At 37.4% G+C, this 24,301-nt stretch overlaps 1 protein-coding gene across 8 annotated transcripts in view; it reads right to left on the reverse strand.

Annotated features, from left to right (window-relative positions):
* The window catches only part of NEO1 (neogenin 1), a 238,963-nt gene that overhangs the window by 29,985 nt on the left and 184,677 nt on the right, over positions 1-24,301 (reverse strand). For 7 of the 8 annotated variants that reach the window (XM_060005644.1, XM_060005649.1, XM_060005650.1 and 4 more), the window contains 8 exons: positions 22,237-22,385; positions 21,722-21,860; positions 14,868-14,917; positions 13,757-13,904; positions 10,760-10,870; positions 9,483-9,677; positions 2,830-2,925; positions 46-269 (listed from right to left, as the gene is read on the reverse strand). In XM_060005644.1, coding sequence (XP_059861627.1) covers positions 46-269; positions 2,830-2,925; positions 9,483-9,677; positions 10,760-10,870; positions 13,757-13,904; positions 14,868-14,917; positions 21,722-21,860; positions 22,237-22,385 — 1,112 coding nt within the window. The remainder of the gene's footprint in view (positions 1-45; positions 270-2,829; positions 2,926-9,482; positions 9,678-10,759; positions 10,871-13,756; positions 13,905-14,867; positions 14,918-21,721; positions 21,861-22,236; positions 22,386-24,301) is intronic. The other variant, XM_060005648.1, reaches the window with a different exon arrangement.

Genomic DNA, 24,301 nt, shown 5'->3' on the forward strand with positions numbered 1-24,301 from the left:
AAATATCAAGAATTAGGTTTTCAACCAGAACAAATGTGCCAGTACCTTATACTTGGTGTTTGCTGGGATGTTGGTTTTCCATCGGACTGTGTAGTATCGGGAGTCTGTAATCTTCTGGTGTTTGGGCAGTGAGTTGTCTGCCCATGTGATCCTTATGGTGTCATGACTCAGAATGGAAGCCTGAACTCCCACGGGTGGCATCATGGGAGTAGGATCTGGCACTGGAGTGTATGGAGCATTAATAACAAATAAATCAACTTCAGAAGTGTCTGGGTAAAAAGTAATTAAAAAATGGAAGTGCCATTTTAACATAAACAAAAATAAAAGAAAAGGGAAATGCAGGGTAATATAATGGAATGAAAGGTGAGAAATGGAGAAAGAGAAAGAGAATCCGGAGTTAACAGATAACCACCATTCATTTAAAAGAATATTTCCACTTGTGTTCTTTCAGGAAAAAATTGCAGGAAAGCCTCTAGAGAAACAGTAATTAACTATTTTCTTCTCCTGTATTCTGTATGTATATTGAACAGGTATATAAAATTTGATAATCCAGTGATTATATTAATGTATTCAAACTTGAATTTTCTTTTTCCTAAAAAATTTCCTTTACATTACTTGAAAATTCTACCTCCTGTCCAAAAATCATTAAAAGATGAAAACTGCTTTTAATATCAAGGGTATTCTTTCTAAACAAATAACACAAAGCTCATGATCTGTTTTAATATTTCAGTGACTATGGATGAATTTTTGGGACATGGCTTATCAGTGGCTATCACCGGACATGTAGGGGTCCCTACTCTGGAACATGAGTCCTGAATATCAGCCAACAGCAACTTAGCCTGGCCTTGGTATTGGGCGCAGGGTCCAGTTCAGATCTGCTGATGTCCTGGGTCTAAAAGAAGTGCAGCAATATGGCTCACATGCAAATAAAGCAAAGGGAACTCAAGGGCATTACTCTTCATAGAGGAAAGGTAAGCTGACGCCACGCAGGAATATTTCCACACTTTTTCCAGTAGACTTAGAACAACCCTCTGATGAATCCCAATCAGCTATGGGAAATGCCATAGTTATTAAAGGTCTAAATGACACAGCCTTGATGAACTTTAGAAATCAGAGCACTTATTTGATAGAAAGGAAAGTCTATACTCATGTGCTGTCCTGCACCATATGCAACAGACACATTCTCTAAGCATCATTGTCAAAACAAAGGCCAGAATGAGCACAAAGGCACCATGAGCCCACGGCAATACAGCAGCATCCATTTGGGCTTTCCCAACTCTTGGCCAGTTTTCTAAGTATATACACACTGATCTATTTTAAGTGAAGGTTTTAAAGTGGGTTTCCCATATACTTACGGTGACTAGTCCTTTCTGTAACCTAAATCTGAAATGGCGTGGGCCTTGTTTATGAATAATTGCCAAACTAAAGAAATAGTCTCTATTTGTGTATTTCCTACACAATGAAGACTAAAAATAACACAGGAACAGCATACATTATAATCAAGGGCTTTGTTCAAAGATCAGGACACATACCAATTAGTTACAGAAAATGCACCTTCAGGTGCAAACATCACCAAGACTTTTTTGAGAACTTTTTTCTTATTTGTAACAACTCTTGGAAAAGATAACTAGGTTACATGACTTATGAACATTTCCCCTTGTATATTTCTAGCCATGTTATATTTTTAAGTCACATAAAAGAAAATAATTCCGAATTTGTTTTTTCTATTATAGACTGATTTAAGAAAGTAGCAAACGGCTTAAATATTCTTTTTCATCTTACTTTTTTCCTTTCTGAAATACCAAAGCTATTTTTAAGAGAACTTATAAACTGTAAGCACACAGGAGCAGAAGACAGGATATGTAGCACGGTGCTGGTGTTTTTAAGTAAAAGCATAAAAAAAGGGGACAGAGATTATCTTTTTAAAACGAATAATGCCAAATCCATACTATTAAGCAAAGTATCCAGAATACATAGCAGGCAATACAGATTCACAATTTTGAGAAACAAATAGAAAAGAGCATTTCTGAAAGTGATAAATTCTTTGGTTTTCAGTACCCTTTAGAAAATTTTGCAATTCTAATATATTCACTTCAATGAACTTTCTCATTCAAACCTAAATCATGTTTTACATAATCTACAGAAATTTTACATTATTCTTTTAAAGATATTTTAAATAGATTAAATTACAAAGAAAAATAATAAAATAGATTAAATTAGATTAAAATAGATTAAATAAAATAGATTAAATTACAAAGAAAAATAATAAATATTTGGTCCCTTTTTTAATAAATGTACAGTTGATCAAATGGATAGTACATATGACTTCATACTTTCTATAGATAAAGCATATAAACAGCACATAGAAAAATACCTTCCCAAATAACTCAGGTGACTAATAAAAAAAATGTTGGATTCATCAATCATATACATTTATTCCATCAGTAACCTATATATTTCCTCAGAGATATGGAGATTCTTTCATTTTTTTTCTCATTTTAGTTATAACTCACATGACCAAAAGATGAAAATTCGTTTTTAATTCTCTCACGACTATGCTTTCTAGATCCCAACATATTAAAAACATGTGTTACACATTTACATAGATTTGTTTACATGACAGGACTGTTAACATTTTCTAAAAAGCAAAACAGGGATTCATAGAACTTTCCATGTTTAAAGCCCATTTATCTTCCTATTTGAAGCCTGTACCCTAAATTGCCATATTCTTTTCCTTTCACTGATACCTATGGGGCAGGCCTCATGCCAACATTCTACTTAAGCTGCTGGAAAAAATGCTGAAGACCAGAGATGGACAGGGTACCTTACCTGTGTGAGGTCTGGTCACAGCACTCTCATAGAGGGGGATACCTTCACCCACATTGTTAAATGCTTTCAGGGTAATCACATAGTGAGAGCTGGGATCTGAAGGAAAGAAACAAGTGGAAACACTTAAAAAAATTCTCACTACAGAATTAAAAAAATTCACGGGTGACGATGCATAATCTTAATTGCAAAAAAAGCCAGGAAAGATTTTTAAATTTTTTATGTGGGATTATTCTGGGGGTGGGGAGGTATGGAGATGGCAGCATACAGAGTATATAGAAAAACTGGCTGGGATAAACTTCCTGGAATTAGTCCCAGGAGTCAGGTTGACTGTTCCTGAATCCTCTCTTGGCTTCAGCTAATCAATGGTTTAGTGATGTTATTGTATAGTGAAGAGCTTGGATTAAAATGAATAAATAAGATTTTCATGTGCTGGAAGTCCATAGGTGGAGCTTGGAATTAAACAAACCCCTTTCCTTCTCAGGAGGACAGCAACTGGAACAGCCAAGCTAGACAAGTAGGAGATAAACTGTTAACTCAGTAACTGCTGAAGATCCTTAACTCTCTGGAGTGCCTCCAAATCCAGGAATGCCAACTTAATCTAGCCTTCATGCAGACTTCTTGGTTGGAAAAGACATGGCCCAGAATTTCAACCAGCTAGGAGGTGGTGCTGCAGGAAGTGTAAGACTGAAAGAAACACTTCTCCAGGTGATCATATAAAATGCTGCTAGTCAGACTTGGTGAAAAAGAGAGGTATTAAATAGTTGGAATAGTATTCATTCTCCTACTGGCTAAGGCAAATCAGGAAGAGTCTACTTTATCACATTTCTGATCCAGACAAGGTTTAGTATGGGTACTTCAAAAGTCTAGCTTCAGAAATGAAGACTTGGGCTCCACTGAAGTGTTGCAGGGGGAGAAGCTGACCCATAACACTCACTTCTGGCAAAGTTGGGTAGATTTCCAAAGTGGCCACACCTCAAGTGTCCTGCATTACTTTAAAAGCTGCTTGGTGGCCCATCCTCTAGATACCAGTGAGCAATATATAAAGGCACCTGGTCTTCCAATGTGAGAAAGAATTGACAACAAATGGAATCAATGAGACTTAGTACTTGACTGGCAGGAAAGGGTGCTGATATGGGCAACATGGTGGAAGGTGATGTCATTCACTGAGATTGGGGACAGAGGCAGAGCAACTACGATACACATTTTCCAGACTTGATTCTAGGTCCCCTTCTATTCCTACTCTTCACTCTCTCCCGATGTGCTTTCATTTATTTCCTTGGTTGGATTAGCATGTATGTGCCATCAAGTGCAAACTAGTCCTGACTTTTCTTCTGAGCACCAGACCTCTAAGTTCAACTGTCTATCTGGATTTCCACTTGGATGTCTCAAATCTCTCTCTCTCCCCTTTCCCTGCTCCTTCAGCTGCTCCAGTTTTCCCTAGAGTTCATAAATGGTATGACTATGCACCCTGCTGCTCCAGTCAGAAAGCTGGGAGTCATTAAGACCTCTCCCTCCTCCCCTACACAAATGATCAAGCCTTGCTGATTATACCTACTTGCCTCTCACCACTCTGCCTTGCTCACTGGGCTCCACCTTTACTGGCTATCTCTCAGTTCACTGAGCACTATGTGGTCTCTTACTACTGGGCTGCAACATGTGCAGCTGTCCCTTACGCTTGGGACACATGCCACCCTTCTTTACTTAGACAATGCCTATTCATCTGAAAGGGCTCTTCCCAGACTGGATTAGCCTCTCTAGTTACATAGCCTGTGGCACCTCATTTCTCTTCCTCAGCACTCTAAACAATTTCAATTATTTAGGAATTGTATCATTTCTAATAATAGGGATCATGTCTGTGTGATTCTTTGCTCTGTCTCTAGCACAGGGTCTGGGGTATTTGCTGATTGAAAGTTTGCAGGAGAAGATACTAATTTTTTTTTTTTTTGTGGTACGCAGGCCTCTCACTGTTGTGGCCTCTCCCGTTGCGGAGCACAGGCTCCGGACGCGCAGGCTCAGCGGCCATGGCTCACGGGCCCAGCCGCTCCGCAGCATGTGGGATCCTCCCAGACCGGGGCACGAACCCGTGTCCCCTGCATCGGCAGGCGGACTCTCAACCACTGCACCACCAGGGAAGCCCGATACTGATTTTAATTTTGATTAAATTATGATAGATTATGGGACATATCCCAGTGCAAATACCCATCAAGCAGATGTTTATATGGATCTGAAGCTCAGGAGAGAGCTCTTGTGTGAATAAATGAATTCCTAAAAGTATTTCTCAACTGCTGACTTTTGTTCAATATTATATGCATCTTAGCTCTATCTGTGATGATAAATATAGCAAGCTTATTTTACTTTACGCAAAATTAATTTTTTGCTACTTCTCAATGTACACTCTCTTAACTAATAAAATCTGTTTACTGTTTTCAGACATGCAGTGCTCCTTCTCATCTCTTCTTTTCAACCACTCTGTTCTGACTCAGTCTTTCAAGTACAGGTCAAGCTTCTCCCCTGACTGCTCTACTGTGCCGTACCACCTTTTCCTTCTCTGAACATACTTGACTTCAACTCATCTCATTGTTTCCTGTGTTTTACATTTCTTCTCCGATTAGACTGAACGCACCTGAAATTCAAAGACCACGTACTGCTTGCACTGCAGAGGATTTTCATTTCAGTAGCTTCATAAAGGAAACAGTAGGAGTGGGTCACCACAGAGATATTTTTATCCTATCCTATTCTTCTGCTCTCCTACAATTGCCTTATAAGACTGTTCGTGTGGGGAACACTTCCTAGGTTAACTGTGCTGTTTCTTCTTGAAAGGAAAAAGAGAAAGGCTACTCTGTTTCTGAATAAAGCATTAGATTGCTGCTTATTTTCTACCAGAAAAGATGAAGGTAAGTAATTTGTTGGACACCTAAAATTGTCCTTAGGAAAGATATTTACAAAGAAATGATGTGAACAAAAAAGTTGGTCAGGGAAGATTCTGAATTAAAAGGCAAGTCTTTCAAAGAAAGATCTCAATAATGATATAATCCAATTTGGAAAAGTAATTATATCTACCCAAATCAATTCATTTTCTATTATACAATATTAACTATATCTCAAAATTTTGGCTTTGTAATTCAACTTTGAGGCATAATTAGTACGAACTAAAATGTACCAATTTAAATGTATACTTTTAATTTTGATAAATATATACACCTGTGTAATCATGACCACAATCAAGATAGAGAATATTTCCAACACTCCAAATAATTCCCTTATGCCCCTTGCAGTAAATTTCCACCACCCCAATTTCCAGGCAACCACTCATCTTGCTGTGTCACTATAAATAAGTGCTGTCCCTTCTGTAATTTCATAAAAATATAACACAATATGTATTCTCTTGTGTTTGGCTTCTTTTGCTCAGCATAATGTTTGTGAGATTTGTTTTGTTGTGTGTATCCATAGCCTATTTCTTCAAATTGCTGAGTAGTATTCTACTGTATGGATATAGTATAATTTACCATTTACTTGGTTACCCCCTTTAGATTATTATAAATAAATATATCATGAACATCTGTGTAGAAGTCTATGTGTAGATATGTGTCTTTATTTCTCTTGGTTAACAATCTATGAGTGGGAATGTTGGGTTGTATGGTCAACGTTTTAAGAAACCTCCAAACTGTTTTCTAAAGTGGTTGTACCATCTGATATTCCCATCAGCAACCGTGAGTTCCAGTTCTATATCCTTGCTGATATCTGGTATTATCAGTCTATTAAATTTTAGCAATTCTAGAGGTTGTGTAGTGATATTCCATCGTGGCTTTATTTGCATTTCTCTGATGATTAATGAAGCTGAGAATCTTTTCATGTGCTTATTGTCCACTCATATATCATATTCTTTGGTGTACTGTCCATCCAAATCTTTTGCCTACTTTTTTATTGGATTGTTATCTTCTTATTGAGTTGTTAGAGGTGCTTTTTTTTGTTTGCTTGTTTGTTTTTACATCTTCTAGACTGAAATTCTTTGTCAGGTACTTGAATGATGAGTATTTTCTTCTAGTCTCTGGCTCAGAGACTTTTCATCTTATTGGTGTCTTTCCAAGGAGAAGTTTTAAATCTTGAGGAAGCCTGATTTATTAATTTTTTATTTTTAATTTGTGCTTTTTTGCATCCTAAGAGATCCTTGCTACCCCAAAGTCATGAAGATTTTTTTTCTGTTTTCTACTAGAAGTTTTATAGTTTTAACTGTTGTATTTAGATCTGTTTTTGTGTATGGTATGAGATAAGGGTAAATGAAGGTTCTTTTTTCTTTCTCATACAGATATCCAATTATTCCCACACCTTTTGTTGAAAAGACTATCCTCTTCCCACTGAATTATCTCAGTATTTTTGTCAAAAATCAATTGACCATATACGTATGGATCTATTTGTGGACTCTATCCTGTTTCACCTACCTTTTACATAAACACTATCAAAATGTCTCGGTTACTGTAGCTTTATAATAAATCCTGAAATCATGTAGTGTGGGTCTTCTAAACTTTATTCTTCTTTTTCAAAAATGTTTGGCTATTCCAGCTCTTTTGATTTTTCATGTAAATTTTAGAATAAGTTTATCAACGTCTAGAAAAAAGTCTACTGGGATTTTACTTGGGATTGCATTGGAGAGGACTGTCATTGTAATATACTGTTTTCCAATCCATGAACATGGTATCTCCATTTATTTAAGTCTTCTTTAATTTCTCTCAGTCATCATTTTCCACTCTTCAGTGCACAAATCTTTATATATATATATAGTTTATTCCTAAGTACTTCATATTTTTGATGCTATTAAGTGGTATTGCTATTTTTAAAAATTTTTACTGGAGTATAGTTATTTACAATGTTGTGTTAGTTTCAGGTGTACAGCAAAGTCAATCTGTTATACATATATATCCACTCTTTTTTTGATTCTTTTCCCATATAGGCCATTACAGAGTATTGAGTAGAGTCTCTTGTGCTGCACAGTAGGTCCTTATTAGTTATCTATTTTATATATAGTAGTGTGTACATGTCAATCCCACTCTACCAATTTCTCTCTCCTCCCCCTTACCCCCTGGTAACCGTAAGTTTATTTTCTACATCTGTAACTCTATTTCTGTTTTGTAGATAAGTTCATTTGTACCCCTCTTTTTGGATTCCACATATAAATATGATATTTGTCTTTCTCTGACTTTACTATGACAATCTCTAAGCCCATCCATGTTGCTGCAAATGGCATTACTTTGTTCTTTTTTATGGTTAATATTCTATTGTATATATGTACCTCAACTTTTTTAACCATTCCTCTGTTGATGGTGGTATTGTTATTTTAATTCCAATTTCCAATTGCTTATTGTTAGTATGTGGAAATACAACTGTTTCTATATATTGACTTTGTATCTTGTGACCTTTTAAACCCAGTTATAGTTTTAGTAGCCTTTTTAATAGATTCCTCAGGATTTCTACCCCAGTAACAATGAGCATGTATAGCTCAGATACTGGTTTCTAAATATCATTTATAAAAAATCAGGAGCAATAGCTGATTCAAGGGCAAAGGCTAGGAAAATACCAGATAAGCCTGTAACATCGTACTGTGTCAAAAAGAAAGAAAGTGCTCAAAGAAAGATGGGAGATGTCAAACGGACAGAGAAACTAGTCATAAAGAGACTCCCATTGGCCGCTCTTTCACTATGAAGAGAAGGAAAGCTCTTTCTTATCAAAGCATGCTAATAAATGTAGAAGAAATAATGGAATTAGGAAATCACCACTTGGGAAACACCACAGTAATAACTGTTAACTAAAGATTCTAAAACTAGTGAGTAAAAGTTGGACAAGAAACAAGATATTTACAAAGATTCAAGGTACCTCCCCTACAAGGTACTTTTTAATTATGAAGGAAAAAAATAATAACTTTATAGTAGAGAATGTGGAAGATACCATTTTAACCAAGTGGTTAAAGTTAACATCACTAGCATTAGACTCTCATGTGCCTCCTGATATGATGTACTGACAAGAACACATGCATCTATGTCACTCCTTCCAAAAATGCATAAGCTGAATGTAATGAGGAAATATTACACAAGTCTAAACTGAGGAACATTCTATAAAATATAAATGGTCTATATGTATTTTTCAAAAATGTCATAGTCATGGAAGTCAAGAAAAAACAAGGAACTGTTACATATAAAAGAAAACTAATGAGAAACAATAAATACAACATGTGATCCTGCAACAGAAAACAATGTTTTTCTTTTGTTATAAAGGACATTAACGAGACAGCTAGTAAAATACGAAGTCTTTAGATAGTTTCACAGTTAATTTGCTCATTTTGATAACTGCACTGTGGTTATATTAGAAAATGCCCTTATTTTTAGGAAATGCAAATTAAAAGTAAATATGAGTGGATATAGAGGGGCATCATGTCTGCAACTTACTCTCAAACGGTTCTGCGAAAAAAAAAAAACAGGTACATACAGCAGATAAAGCATATGTGGTAAAACGTTAACCTCTGGGGAATCTGGGTGAAGGATATATAAAAATTCTTTGTACTATTTTTGAAAGTTTTCTGTAAAAATAAAATTATTACACAATAAAAAGGTAGAAAGAAAGAAATCACACGTGCGATTACTTCCTCTACTTAGCACACATACCCAGATTTTCGATGGTGTAATAGCGCTGTTTATAGTCCACTTTTATGGTCTGGGCATGAGGGCTGCCAATGCCATAACCAATGGCATAACCTCTGACCACAATGTTCTGATTCTCCGGAGGTGTCCAGCTTACTACGATGCTAGTGACAAGTGGGCGGACGTGAAGAGAACTAGGCACTTCAGGGACACGAGTTTCTGGGAAGGAAAACAGAAAAGCAGGATGATATCCAGAGCCGCTTTCCTTTAGAATATTTCATCATGCTTGGGAAATGGTGTTCAGCCTTCTGCCAAATTATTTGGGGCTTAGTTTTTTCCATTTTGCCCAAGAATTCAGAGAATCTGTATGTACAGTAAAGTATGGCCCATGGTTTTACTGCAGTCTAAGAAAACAAACTCAAACAGCCTGAAATACAAAACACTGCAGTATTAATTTGGAAGGGAAGAGAAAGAGATCCAAGAATGTCTTCCCAATGGAGAAAAACAAATAAATTGTCTTTCAATTGTTACCCATTCCTCTTGGTCCTACATCTGAGTCCCAAACTCTACCAGGTGGAATGAGAAAGGCACATCAACTAATTAGAAGCCTGCTGTCAACAGGTGATCAAGTATCATATTACAGCAATGATATCAATTATTTACTCCCCAAAGTAATATGGTAAGTCAGAAAATATGAAACTTTAGAACCACAAATTGATTTAAATGGTGGGAGACTAAGAGGCTTTAAAAGGTGGCAATTTACAGTACCTTTCACATACATTATTTCAAGGCATAAATTTCTACCACTATTTAAAAATTAGTAAACAAAGAATTAGAGTAAATACCCAGGTCTTTTGTCTTTTAAGTGCAGCACCTGTCTCTGATAAAGGTACATACACACACCCACATGGAGTTATTGAATAAACAGGTGAGAAAAAGGGAAAGGTTTCCAGGACTAAGGGAAGAGGGAAACTGTAACTGAAATAAAGGCACAATTTATGTGGTTCAGCCTTAAATTTTAGATCATTTATCTACTTGACGGCCTTGGTAAAAAACCAGACTTAAAGCACTTGTATATTTTTACTTGTGCTGGTTCTGCTTAAAGGGACGGTTCTCTCTTAAAAAAAAAAAAAAAAACATTCCAGGACACTTGCTGTATTACAGGAATGACAGCAGTATAAATCCACTAAAGTTCACAGATTTAAGCCACATAACACCCAAAATCTGTGCCTTTCCAGTTTGACTTATTTGATTTCAGTTAGTACCTAGCCTGTGCCAATCCTGCCGATTGCTGTTCTTACCATCTAAGTCACTTTCAAAAGTTTCAGCAGACAGCCAGTCAGTAGCAGGGCCTGTACCATTGATTGTTAGAGCAGCCACCCGGAAATTATATTCAGTCCCCCGATCAAGACCTGCAACCCAAACGACAGAAAAAAAAAAAGGGCTGAAACAAGAGGTTTGGAAAAACAAAAGATCAGCAATCTCTCATTAAAGCAAATATCTCATCCACCAACTTAATAAAAAGCTACTATCTTGATAACATTCCAGTTAAAGTTAATACAGAACAAGCAATACATAAATACAGCACAGAGGAGCTCCCACCTCTGAAGTAGAGGCTAAAGCCCACAAAATCCAAGAGGAAAACAAAATGAGTAAAGGTCCCAGGAGACTTCAGATCTTTTAAAAGAGCTTAAAGGCATCTTAGAGATCACTTAATGCAATCCCTTCATTTTGTTACTAAGGAGGCCGAGGCCAAAAAGAGGCCAAAGGAATGAAAGAGTTACAACAAAGGAACAAAGTCAGTTGGTCTCAAAAGACACCAAAGACCAGAAAATAATGCAGAGGTATAACACCTACCAGTTTACCTCTGTTCTCTGGGCCACCCCATAACCACAGTAGAAAAAAATTTAAACATCTAATATGGCCTAGAAATCTATTTCTCAACAGCCTATTGCCCATAAGTATATACTATAAGTAAAAGAGAAATAAAGCCTCTCTACTATGCAATGTTTCATATTTACTATCAGCTAACAAAGTACCTGATATACAAATGTACCAAAGGCAACAAAGATCTACATGTAAAAGTCTACCCTACAAAGTGGGGTAACAGTCAATAATATGGTCAGCTATTCATATATTCATGCTTCCATTTTTTTCTCTTTTTATTGTGTTAAAATACATATCACATAAAATTTATCATCTTAGTCATTTTTAAGTGTACAGTTCACATGCATACATTTTTAGAGCACTTAGATTCTAGATATTGTGATAGGTCTTGTAAGGGTTATGAAAAATTATTCTACTTCCCCATATTCAAATAACAGCATCTTTGGCCAGCAACATAGTACAGAAACTCCAAAGAGAGAGCTACTGAGAGAGAAGTTGGCTAGGATGCAGGATGAGCCCTTGCTCAGTTAATCAATCCTGTCACGTGGTGTGAGAGGAGAGATGGGAGGTTCTGTCCTCTGCAGGCCCATCCTGATTCTGTTTGTCCACAAGAAAGCAAGAAGCAAGACAGGAGGAGAAGCAGAACGGCTGGGGCCAAGTCAGTTTACCTCTCTGTCTCCTCCCTGCACACACTGAACAGGATGTGCCAGAATGGGCTACACAAGCATTTGTAACTTTAACAGACAACAAACATGGTTCAATTGAGGACCTGGAAGAATTCAACCAATCAGATTATCATTCCCTCGCCTCTGGGGAGTTGGAATGTAAGAGAGGGAGAGAGCAAGTGAGAGAGAGAGTGCACGTAAGTAGGTGCAAGTGAGAGAGACGCGTGAGTATAGAGGCTGAGCTCCTCTCCCTCAAGATAACCTAGAGAGCTCATCGACTAAAACCAAGGCACTCGATTCATATTATAAAGACACGGCAGAATGTGTTTAGTGCTGTAAGTGGTACAAAAAGAAGACACAACAATTACTTCTGGCTAAAACTTAAAATCCTATCATTTGTTGTTCAGTACAGGATCTTGGGAACCCCTACTGTTCTCTAATACTTATCAGCTTCAAGTTAATGCTTCAGGAGAACAATGATCTCCACTTTTGCTCATCATTGTATACTCAGTGCCAGTACCTGCTAATAAAAGTTCAATAAAGTCTATTAAACAAATGAATGAATCTAAATATGATTTTAAAATGCAAGAATTTTCTTGATAAAGCAAAGGCTATTTTTATGATGAAAGTGGTACTCTGCTTATACATCAAATGTTCCACTGAGAAAACGAATAGTCTCCTCATGGGCAAGGACTGTATCTACTTTTATTTATTAGAAACAAGAAGAGTGCCTGGTATACCATAAATATCTACTATTAAACATACAAAATAAAAGCCTTATCTTTGGGAAATGTTATTTATCTGTGTCTGGAGTAAAATCAGACTGACTTTTAAGAACATCCATGACCAATTTTGCTGTCAGGCTCCTTTGGTGAGACTTCTCAGCAACACCCCTACAGCCATATTTACCTGCTGCAGCTTAGAGCTGTGGGGTTATGAGAGGAAACTAGAAGACTGAAAGATACCCTTGAAGACAAACATTCACCTTCTCCTATTTTGAAAGAAGTCAATCTCATCCATGAGGTGAGGAGTACAGAGAAAAGCTTGCTGGTTTACTGGAGTACAGTTTTTCACTGTCACTGGCTCTCCAATTTTCAGAAACCTATACCTATTCAGATTATACGGATTAGGGTTCATTTTTATCAGGTGTGCCACTTGCTCTGTTTCACACAAAGGGAGAACTATACAAAAGAGCTATCCTTGACAGAATTTTCTAGAACTTTATCATGTCTGTAGAAGCAAGAAAGATTATTGCATGGCTGTGGCTATTCACAAATGTTGCTTCAGGCCACATATACCTGAGTGGTGTCAGCGTTATAGAAGTCATTTGGTAGGCCTCTGCTACCAACTAGACTGAGTGGATTCTTTGCTTATATAGCTTTGTTTTACCTTTCTTTCAGATTACAAAAGAGTTGTGTGTGTGTGTGTGTGTGTGTGTGTGTGTGTGTGTGTGTGTGTGTGTGTGTGTGTGTGTGTGTGTATTCAAAAAAGAAAACATGGAGAACACAGAAAAACACAAGTAAGGCAATGAAACTCAAATGCAATTTCACCAGAGATGGCAGAACCTGTAAGAGTGTTTTCCACTAATTTTTATCAAGTCAGAAGTAGACTGAACTCTTACAAATTGTTTTAAACCATTTTTGCTTTGTGTAAGTCAACGGCCCAGAGCAGTCATTAGACTAGCACAATTCAGTGTTTGAGAGAGACACCATCTCCTAGCTTTCGCCTATGTGCAAAGCAGCTTACCTTCAATCAGCTGTGACAGCTGTGTCCCAGTCACCAAAGTCTCAGTGACATCGCTCTTTCGGGAGGCCTTTCGGTAGCGAACCCTGTAGCCAGTGATCTGCCCATTTTGTGTGGCTGGAGGAGGTGGCTGCCAGTGAATCACAATACTCTGGGAAAGACAAGGTTACAGGGAAAAGACCGAATATATCAAATCTTGGTCCTGTTTTATGTATTATTACTCTGAATTCAGTGTGTAAGAGAAGGAACCATAAAAGCAACAGTGTTCAGAGTTTTACTAAGTTATTTAATAATCACTCAAAAATAGTGTTTAATTTTAAAACCATCAAAGCTCAAATGGGGAGACTGTATTTGTGGGCAGTATACGCTGGGCACTTGATTTATTTTGCCAGAATGAAGACATAGGGCAAAAGTCTCAGGAAAGTTTTTGAAGGAAAACATAAGGTCAGAGGCATGTGGATTAGGAAGTAAACTACTGTTAGGTGTAAGGTTCTCTTCTACTTCCACTGTAACAACAGTGAAATTAGACAATTTCTGTCTAAAACTTTTCAAAGAGGGGACTGTTAATCAACAGCTGGCTGTTTCTTAAAGGAAAAGGAGTCCCATAGTCCTTTTTGAAAGAACTTGACTGTCTCAGTTGTCTATGCAGCCCAGTAGGGGTTCTGGGCATCTGAGAGGCACACATGGCCTTCAGTGCACAGTGAACTTGACCAGGAGGGACAGCTTCAGCAATGCAACCATCTGACAGACATCTGCCTTTGATTCACAGTGGGCTCACCTCACAGTACTAAACAGGCTATGGTATTATAAACAACTTACTTCTTTCTACCTGTCACCAAGGTTCCGGATGGCTAACATCTAGGATGTCATGATTTACATAATAATAGCAATGTACTTGAAGAAAGGCTAAAGTAATTTTTGCACAGCAGAAAGGCAGTAAAGTTGAACAGAATCAACCAGAGTTGGCTTCTAAGCCCAGCTTTAAACTGGCAAGTGTAATATCTATGTTACTTTATTTCTTTGCTTGATTATGATTGTTATGATGCAGAATCTCCCTCTCTATTTGCCCTCCTGAGGCAAATAGAAAATGAACAACAGCAATATGAAGTTTTACCTTTGAATTTCTTACTTCTAAAGACAGATTCTGAGGAGCAGCACTGGGAACTGCATAGGCGAAAAAAAAAAAAGAAAAGAAAAAAAATTTCAATCACTCAGGCATCACCCATCATGTGACTGTTCTTGGCTGGACTTTATACAAATGCACATCTCAAACACTGCTATACAACCTGAAGGTCTAACCCAGCAGCCAGTGCCCTCATGTTGAAAGTATCTGGACAAGGTGTGGGGCCATATTTGATTCATTTAAAATAATGAGACCCGTTCACATATGCACCCATATCCAAGTCAGGCTGTACCTTTGGGAAGTCAGGTACTTATTTCAAGGATATGATAGTGACTGTAAACTTTTCTAGACCCCAAATACATTCTGAATCTTTAACGTATTCTTTTGAATATTCTTGGGAGTAGCATATCCTTATCTTGGGATACATTTTCTGGAAACAAGTCTAATGACTATGGCAAGTGAATCAACTGGGTAATATCACTATGAGTCCAAAATGTGATGTACACAAACCAATGAGCTTGGATTTCTTGTGGGGTCCTAAACTGGTTTTAAAGGCAGTTTCCAAGTAGAGCAAAGAGATGTTTAAGCAATGACAGTCCAGTTAAGAAACGATCTGGCTTCCCAAGGGAACTACGTAGCAGGGAACACTCATTCAGATGTGAGAAGTTTGGGACCGTTGGTTAAAAAACAGCTGTATAACTTTAGCTTCTCACATATTAGAACATAAGACAAGGGTATCTCAAAGTTTATGGTCCATACACCCTCCAGTGTCGTCTTCTGTAGTAATTATAGGAAGCAAAGAAAATTTAAGTAAACCTGATTAGTTTCTTCTCCATCACAAAATGCTAACCTTGGCTTTTCTCTCCTAATCCATCCATGGAAATTTCTCCCTCCCATTCTCTGACATTTGGTGACCAGGCGTATAACTAAGTGCCCACTGAGCTACAGGCTTCTGGAGGACAGAGACTATTTCTTGTTCGCTGTTGAATCCTGTGCTAACAACAAAGTACATCAGGCCTCAACCAAGAGATTCAGGCACAGAGGGTCTGGAGAAGGACTTAGGAACCTGTGTTTTGAAAAAAGTCCATGGATGGTTCTGATCATCTCCCTGAACCTCTGACTTAGCTGCAAAGGCACCAACATAATTGTTGTTGTTGTCGTCTTCTTCATCATCAACACCACTGCCACCATCATAGCTAAGATCTGCTGCATGCTCCTACATGACAGTTACTTAATCCTTAAAACAATCCTACAAAGGAGTTTCTATTATTATTCCCATTTTATAGATAAGAAAACTACAGATGCAGCTCAGGAGAGTTAACTTGCTCAAGGTATTTGTTTCAGCTGGTATAGGAACTAAGATTTATCTTACTCCGAACTGCTGCCCTTAACCACCATGCTGAGACACATTCAGTTCCCGTGACAGGCACTGTAGTCAGCATGCCAAGCCACTTAATGCAGTTAAAAGTGGCTCATGGGTAGATTTAAGAGCCTACCTCAAAAAACAGGGTAATGTAGTTGGCTAACCAAACTACAGTTTGCATTTATTTTCCCCAACTTTTTATCCTGAAAAATTGCAAGCACAAAGAGTGACAAGAAGAATACAATGAACACCATGCATTCTTTTCCTGGATTCACCAATTGTTAATATTCTGCCACATCTGCTTTATTTCTCTCATTATATTTACACAAACATGTTTATCTATCTACATATTGTTTCTGGATGGCTGAGAGACAGTTACAGTCGTCATGATACTTCACTCCTAAATACTACAGTATGTATCTCCTAAGAACAAAAACATTCTCCAACAAAATGATAATACAGTGATCACACTAAAAATCTAATCAACACAAAAATATTACCTAATATACCTAATAACATAGCTAATATTTAATAGTGACTGATACTATACCAACCTAACATTAAGTAATTGTACCAAGAGTGTCTTTTTTAGCTGTTTCAACTCCCAGAATCAAAGATCACACATGTTTTATTTTATTTCATGTGTCTTTACTTTCCTTTAATCTAGATTCTAGAACGATTCCCCTACATTTTTTGGTTTTTTTCATGAGACTAGTATTTTCTAAGAATTCAGGACAGTTTATTTAATTATTTGCAGAATGTCCATCAATTTCAATATGTCTAGTTATTTCATCATGATCATATTTAAATTAAACATTTTTGGCAGGGATACAACATAGAGGAGAAGTTATATCTTTCTCGATGCAACATATCACATGATGTCAGTCTGCTCCTTTGTTGGTGATGTGATGTCTGACTACCGGCTTAAAGGAGTCAAACTATAGCTTCTAAGGCACGCTTGTTTATATATAAGGGCTACACACATATACACACATTTTTAAGAAAAAGACATTTTTGTTAACACTTGGATTTAGCTGAGTTTCAGGACATAATACGTACGCTAAGTGCAATAAACTGCTATTTTCTGTTCTACTTTAAAAACATTTTTTAAAAATGCTGGTCTTGACCAACTCAATCTTGTTGGCAGGCTGTACTTTGAAAACGACTGCTTTAGGGTCATAGGTATAAGCAAATATTCAGTCACAGGTGAGAAATAAACTGTCACAAAATCCTGAGGAATTTAAAAGACCTATTTGTATGCACCCAACATAGGAGCACCTCAATACATAAGGCAAATGCTAACAGCCATAAAAGGGGAAATCGACAGTAACACATTCATAGTAGGGGACTTTAACACCCCACTTTCATCAATGGACAGGTCATCCAAAACGAAAAATATAAGGAAACACAACCTTTAAATGATCCATTAAACAAGAAGGACTTGATATTTATAGGACATTCCATTCCAAAACAACAGAATACACTTTCTTCTCAAGTGCTCATGGAACATTCTCCAGGATAGATCATATCTTGGGTCACAAATCAAGCCTTGGTAAATTTAAGAAAATTGAAATCGTATCAAGTATCTTTTCCGACCAAAATGCTATGAGACTAGACATCAATTACAGGAAAAAAAACCTGTAAAAAATACAAACACATGGAGGCTAAACAATACACTACTAAATATCCAAGAGATCACTGAAAAAAATCAGAGGAAATCAAAAAATACCTAGAAACAAATGACAATGAAAACACAACGACCCAAAACCTATGGGATGCAGCAAAAGCAGGTCTAAGAGGGAAGTTTATAGCAATACAATCCTACCTCAAGAAACCAGAAACATCTCAAACAACCTAAACTTACACCTAAAGCAATTAGAGAAAGAACAAAAAAACCCCAAAGTTAGAAGGAAAGAAAACATAAGATCAGATCAGAAATAACTGAAAAAGAAATGAAGGAAACAATAGCAAAGATCAATAAAACTAAAAGCTGGTTCTTTGAGAAGATAAACAAAATTGATAAACCATTAGCCACACTCATCAAGAAAGAAAGGGAGAAGACTCAAACCAACAGAATTAGAAATGAAAAAGGAGAAGTAACAACTGACTGTATTTCTGACACTGCAGAAATACAAAGGATCATGAGAGATTACTTCAAGCAACTATATGCCAATAAAATGGACAACCTGAAAGAGATGGACAAATTCTTAGAAAAGCACAACCTTCCGAGACTGAACCAGGAAGAAATAGAAAACATAAACAGACCAGTCACAAGCACTGAAATTAAGACTGTGACTAAAAATCTTCCAACAAACAAAAGCCCAGGACCAGATGGCTTCACAGGCGAATTCTAACAGACATTTAGAGAAGAGCTAACACCTATCCTTCTCAAACTCTTCCAAAATATAGCAGGGGGAGGAACACTCTCAAACTCATTCTATAAGGCCACCATCACCCTAATACCAAAACCAGACAGAGATGTCACAAAAAAGAAAACTACAGGCAAATATCACTGATGAACACAGATGCAAAAATCCTCAACAAAACACTAGCAAACAGAATCCAACAGCACATTAAATGGATCATACACTATGACCAAGTGGGGTTTGTCCCAGAAAAGCAAGGATTCTTCAATATACTCAAATCAATCAGTGTGATAAACCACATTAACAAATTGAAGGAGAAAAACCATATGATCATCTCAATAGATGCAGAAAAAGCTTTCGACAAAATTCAACACCCATTTATGATAAAAACCCTCCAGAAAGTAGGCAGAGAGGGAACTTACCTCAACATAATAATAGCCATATATGACAAACCCACAGCCAACGGCATTCTCAATGGTGAAAAACTGAAACCACATCCACTAAGATCAGGAAAAAGACAAGGCTTGCTAAAAAGACACGGTTTCTCTTTAGCCACAGCAATCAGAGAAGAAAAAGAAACAGAAGGAATCCACATTGGAAAAGAAGAAGTAAAGCTGTCACTGTTTGCAGATGACATGATACTATACACAGAGAATCCTAAAAATGCCACCAGAAAACTACTAGAGCTAATTAATGAATTTGGTAAAGTTACAGGATACAAAATTAATGCACAGAAATCTCTTGCATTCCTATACACTAATGATGAAAAATCTGAAAGAGAAACTAAGGAAACACTCCCATTTACCACTGCAACAAAAAAAATAAAACACCTAGGAATAAACCTACCTAAGGAGACAAATGACATGTATGCAGAAAACTATAAGACACTGATGAAAGAAATTAAAGATGATACAAATATATGGAGAGATAAACCATGTTCTTGGATTGGAAGAATCAACACTGTAAAAATGACTATACTACCCAAAGCAATCTACAGATTCAGTGCAATCCCTATCAAACTACCAATGCCATTTTTCACAGAACTAGAACAAACAATTTCACAATTTGCATGGAAACACAAAAGACCCCGAATAGTCAAAGCAATCTTGAGAAAGAAAAACGGAGCTCAAGGAATCAGCCTCCCTGACTTCAGACTATATACTACAAAGCTACAGTAATCAAGACACTATGGTATTGGCACAAAAACAGAAATATAGATCAGTGGAACAGGATAGAAAGCCCAGAGATAAACCCACTCACATATGGTCACCTTATCTTTGACAAAGGAGGCAAGAATATACAATGGAGAAAAGACAGCCTCTTCAATAAGTCGTGCTGGGAAAACTGGACAGGTACATGTAAAAGAATGAAATTAGAACGCTCCCTAACACCATACACAAAAATAAACTCCAAATGGATTAAAAACCTAAATGTAAGGCCAGACACTATCAAACTCTTAGAGGAAAACATAGGCAGAACACTCTATGACATAAATCACAGCAAGATCCTTTTTGACTCATCTTCTAGAGAAATGGAAATAAAAACAAAAATAAACAAATGGGACCTAATGAAACTTTACAGCTGTTGCACAGCAAAGGAAACCATAAAAAGACGAAAAGACAACCCTCAGAATGGGAGAAAATATTTGCAAATGAAGCAACTGACAAAGGATTAATTTCCAAAATTGACAAGCAGCTCATGCAGCTCAATATCAAAAAAATAAACAACCCAATCCAAAAATGGGCAGAAGACCTAAATAGACATTTGTCCAAAGAAGATATACAGATTGCCAACAAACACATGAAAGGATGTTCAACATCACTAATCATCAGAGAAATGCAAATCAAAATTACAATGAGTATCACCTCACACCAGTCAGAATGGCCATCATCAAAAAATCTACAAACAATTAATGCTGGAGAGGGTGTAGAGAAAAGGGAACCCTCTTGCACTGTTGGTGGGAATGTAAATTGATACAGCCACTATGGAGAACAGTATGGAGGTTCCTTAAAAAACTAAAAATAGAACTACCATATGACCCAGCAATCCCACTACTGGGCATATACCCTGAGAAAACCATAATTCAAAAAGAGTCATGCACCACAATGTTCACTGCAGCTCTATTTACAATATCTAGGACATGGAACCAACCTAAGTGTCCATCGACTGATGAATGGATAAAGAAGATGTGGCACATATATACAATGGAATATTACTCAGCCATAAAAAGAAACGAAATTGAGTTATTTGTAGTGAGGTGGATGGACCTAGAGACTGTCATACAGAGTGAAGTAAGTCAGAAGGAGGAAAACAAATACCGTATGCTAACACATATATATGGAATCTTAAAAAAAAAAAAAGGTTCTGAAGAACCTAGGGTTAGGACAGGAATAAAGACGCAGACATAGAGAATGCACTTGAGGACATGGGGGGGGAAGCGTAAGCTGGGATGAGGTGAGAGAGTGGCAGGGACATATACACACTACCAAATGCAAAACAGGTAGCTAGTGGGAAGCAGCTGCATAGCACAGGGAGATCAGCTTGGTGCTTTGTGTCCACCTAGAGGGGTGGGATAGGGAGGGTGGGAGGGAGATGCAAAAGGGAGGAGATATGGGGATGTATGTATATGTATAGCTGATTCACTTTGTTATACAGCAGAAACTAACACACCATTGTAAAGCAATTATACTCCAATAAAGATGTTAAAAAAAAAAAAAGACCTATTTGGCAGGCAAATATGATTACTAAGTAGAGCAAGCCCAGCCTTCCAACAGCCCTGGGATGGTCTGTGCTATGAACAAGCAATAATATTTACTTATACAAAAGCATCTAGTAAAAATAAAAATACAGAGAAACTATTCAGTACCAGGCACTACATGTTCTATGCTCTCTCACTGGATCTTTACAGCAACCCAATGAAGTTGGTATTATAAATTTCACATATAAGGAAACATGTTCAGACATGTGAAGTGACTTGACCGAAGTCACACTACTAGAACTGGTATCTGAACCAGTTCAGATGTCAAATCTCCTTGACATCAAAGCCCATGATCTTGCTACTATGCCACCAGCGCCCCCCAAGCATGGTATTTTGTTCCAGAGGAAGAAAGACTCACCATCTGAAAATGTTCGAACAGCAACATCTTGTGTGGAGACTCCAGGACCATGTTTATTGTAGGCCACCACTCGGAAACTATACTCTGTATATTTTTTCAACCCGTTAATGGTGTGGGAGTGACTTGAAACATCAACATCCTTGAATAAAATAAAACAATTTATATATACACAACTCAAGCCAAAAGAAATGCTGCAAAATAAAGAATTAACTATACAAATTCTATATTTGACATAATGCAGATTTTTGTCCCTTTTACAGAATATTATTTAACAGTTAAAGCAAATTAATCATAAGCACTGCAGTTTGCTGAGAAATACTCCTTGATGTTTAGGAACCCTTGCTGGCAAAAACTACAGAATAAACCTTTGTACCAAGAAATAGAATCTATCAACTTTTCATTTCTTATACGTATTTTTTTCCTCAGATTTCTAGACAAGCAGGTATTGAGTTTTGGAAATATATTTCAACTCTACTATTCCAATCAATGCATTAAAAAATGGCTTCCTATTATACCTGTTCTTTATCAGTTCCTTTTTCCATGTAGTACAGTTTGTAATTCTGAATTTCCCCATTTCCAGACAATGGTGTTTCCCAGGTGACAGTAATGGAAGTAGGTGAAGTTGCATACGCTCGGATGTTAGGTGCTGGGCCAGGGAGCTGAACTAGAAAGAAAATTTCAAGACAGTAGGACATAAATAAAATTTACTGCATCCCTCAAGACCATTCTCAGCAATAATGGCACACTATGGTTTTTTTTTAATTTAATTAATTAATTAATTTGTTTATTTTTGGCTGTGTTGGGTCTTCGTTGCTGCACGTGGGTCTTCTCTAGTTGCAGCGAGCAGGGACTACTCTTTATTGCGGTGCGTGGGCTTCTCACTGAGGTGGCTTCTCTTGTTGAAGAGCATGGGCTCTAGGCACGTGGGCTTCAGTAGTTGTGGCATGTGGGCTCAGTAGTTGTGGCTTGCAGGCTCTAGAGTGCAGGCTCAGTAGTTCTGGCCCACGGGCTTAGTTGCTCCGCGGCATGTGGGATCTTCCTGGACCAGGGCTCGAACCTATGTCCCCTGTGTTAGCAGGCGGATTCTTAACCACTGCACCACCAGGGAAGCCCTGGCTATGTTTTTAAAACAATAAAAACTACGAAAACAAGTGATCTGACTGAAGTGGTTTCAGGATAATATATAATTAAGTGATTTCCGTCTTTATGACTGAAAAACCAAAAATCATCTGTGATGTATCTCAAATTTATTCAAAGAAAAAAGTGAACAGTGCAGAATTCTTCTTGTGGTTTATAAAATCCTAGTTTTGCAGTGGGACTGCAGCACATAAAAGCAAACATCACAAAAAGAGAGCCTTCTTTTACCAGGCTCTGGGGATACAATGAATGATGGACAGAGTCCCTGCCCACAAAGAACTCCCAGTCTAGAGGGAAGTCAGACATATAGTTACAAAGAAGATCCTAAGTGCTGATAGATTAGGTAACGTCTGTAATGAAAACTGAAAGAAGAGAGCACACAATTCTGCTTTGGGTGGGGGTGGTTAGGAAAGGGAAGGATTGGTGAGGACTTCTGGGGAGCAGGAAGAATGAGTAGTTTTCTCAGACACCAAGAGGGAAATTGATCCAATCAATTTGGACATAACAGGTAAGAAGACTGTGTCATGTGGTTCAGGTTGAAACAAAGAATGGATATGCGAGACAGAATGCTGCAAAGGATGACAAGAGCCAGATAAAGGAGAACCTCTAAGGCCCTGCTATGAGTTTGGATTATTTCTTGCAGGTGTTAGGTAATTACTGAAAAATTATGAGCAGGAACATGACACGATCAGATCTGCATTTAAAAAGAACATGTGAACACATGCATGGAAGAAAAACAATAATGGCACAAGACTAGATAAATAATAATTTAAAAAATAGCCACCATTTATTGAATGCTTGCAATCAGGCCAGCATTAAGTGCTTTACATTTATTTAAATTACATCTTATTTAATCTGTGCACTAACCCAAATGAGACGGATACTGTTATCATCCCTACTTATGGATGAGGCTGAGAGGTTAAGAACCATTCCCCAAAGATGGAAAAGTTGGCGGGTAGTGGAGCTAGGAGCTGAGCACTTCCTCGTTCTAAAACGTGGACTCAGGAAAACCAGTTAGGGGATTACGACAACACCCTCTGTGGGATGATGTGACTGGAAGATCCCACAATTGGCTGACTGATTGTCTGCCCAGCTCTAAATCCTACAACAGCTCACATCCTTTTTTACTATATTCTTTTTGTCTGACTGACAGGTTCCAGTCCCAGTTTATACACAAATCCTGGCAGGTACCTATATCTACACTTTGGTGGATACTCTCTATCTGAAAACCATTTCTCTGGTGCCACTGCTTCTGTAACAGACATCCATTAGATTTAAGGAAAGGGGAAAAAACAAACAAAATGTAAAACAAGCTGGCTTGCTTAAATAACAGCATGACAGTTGAAGATTCGTTTTCCTACCAAAGCAGAGAAACCTGAATATGGTTTTCTGGCAGTTGTTTGCTTTATTTAGGCATGAATCATGTTATTCTCTTAAGAGCAT

Source organism: Delphinus delphis, chromosome 2 (genome assembly GCF_949987515.2).
Source record: "Delphinus delphis chromosome 2, mDelDel1.2, whole genome shotgun sequence".
NCBI classification, from domain to species: Eukaryota; Metazoa; Chordata; class Mammalia; order Artiodactyla; family Delphinidae; genus Delphinus; species Delphinus delphis.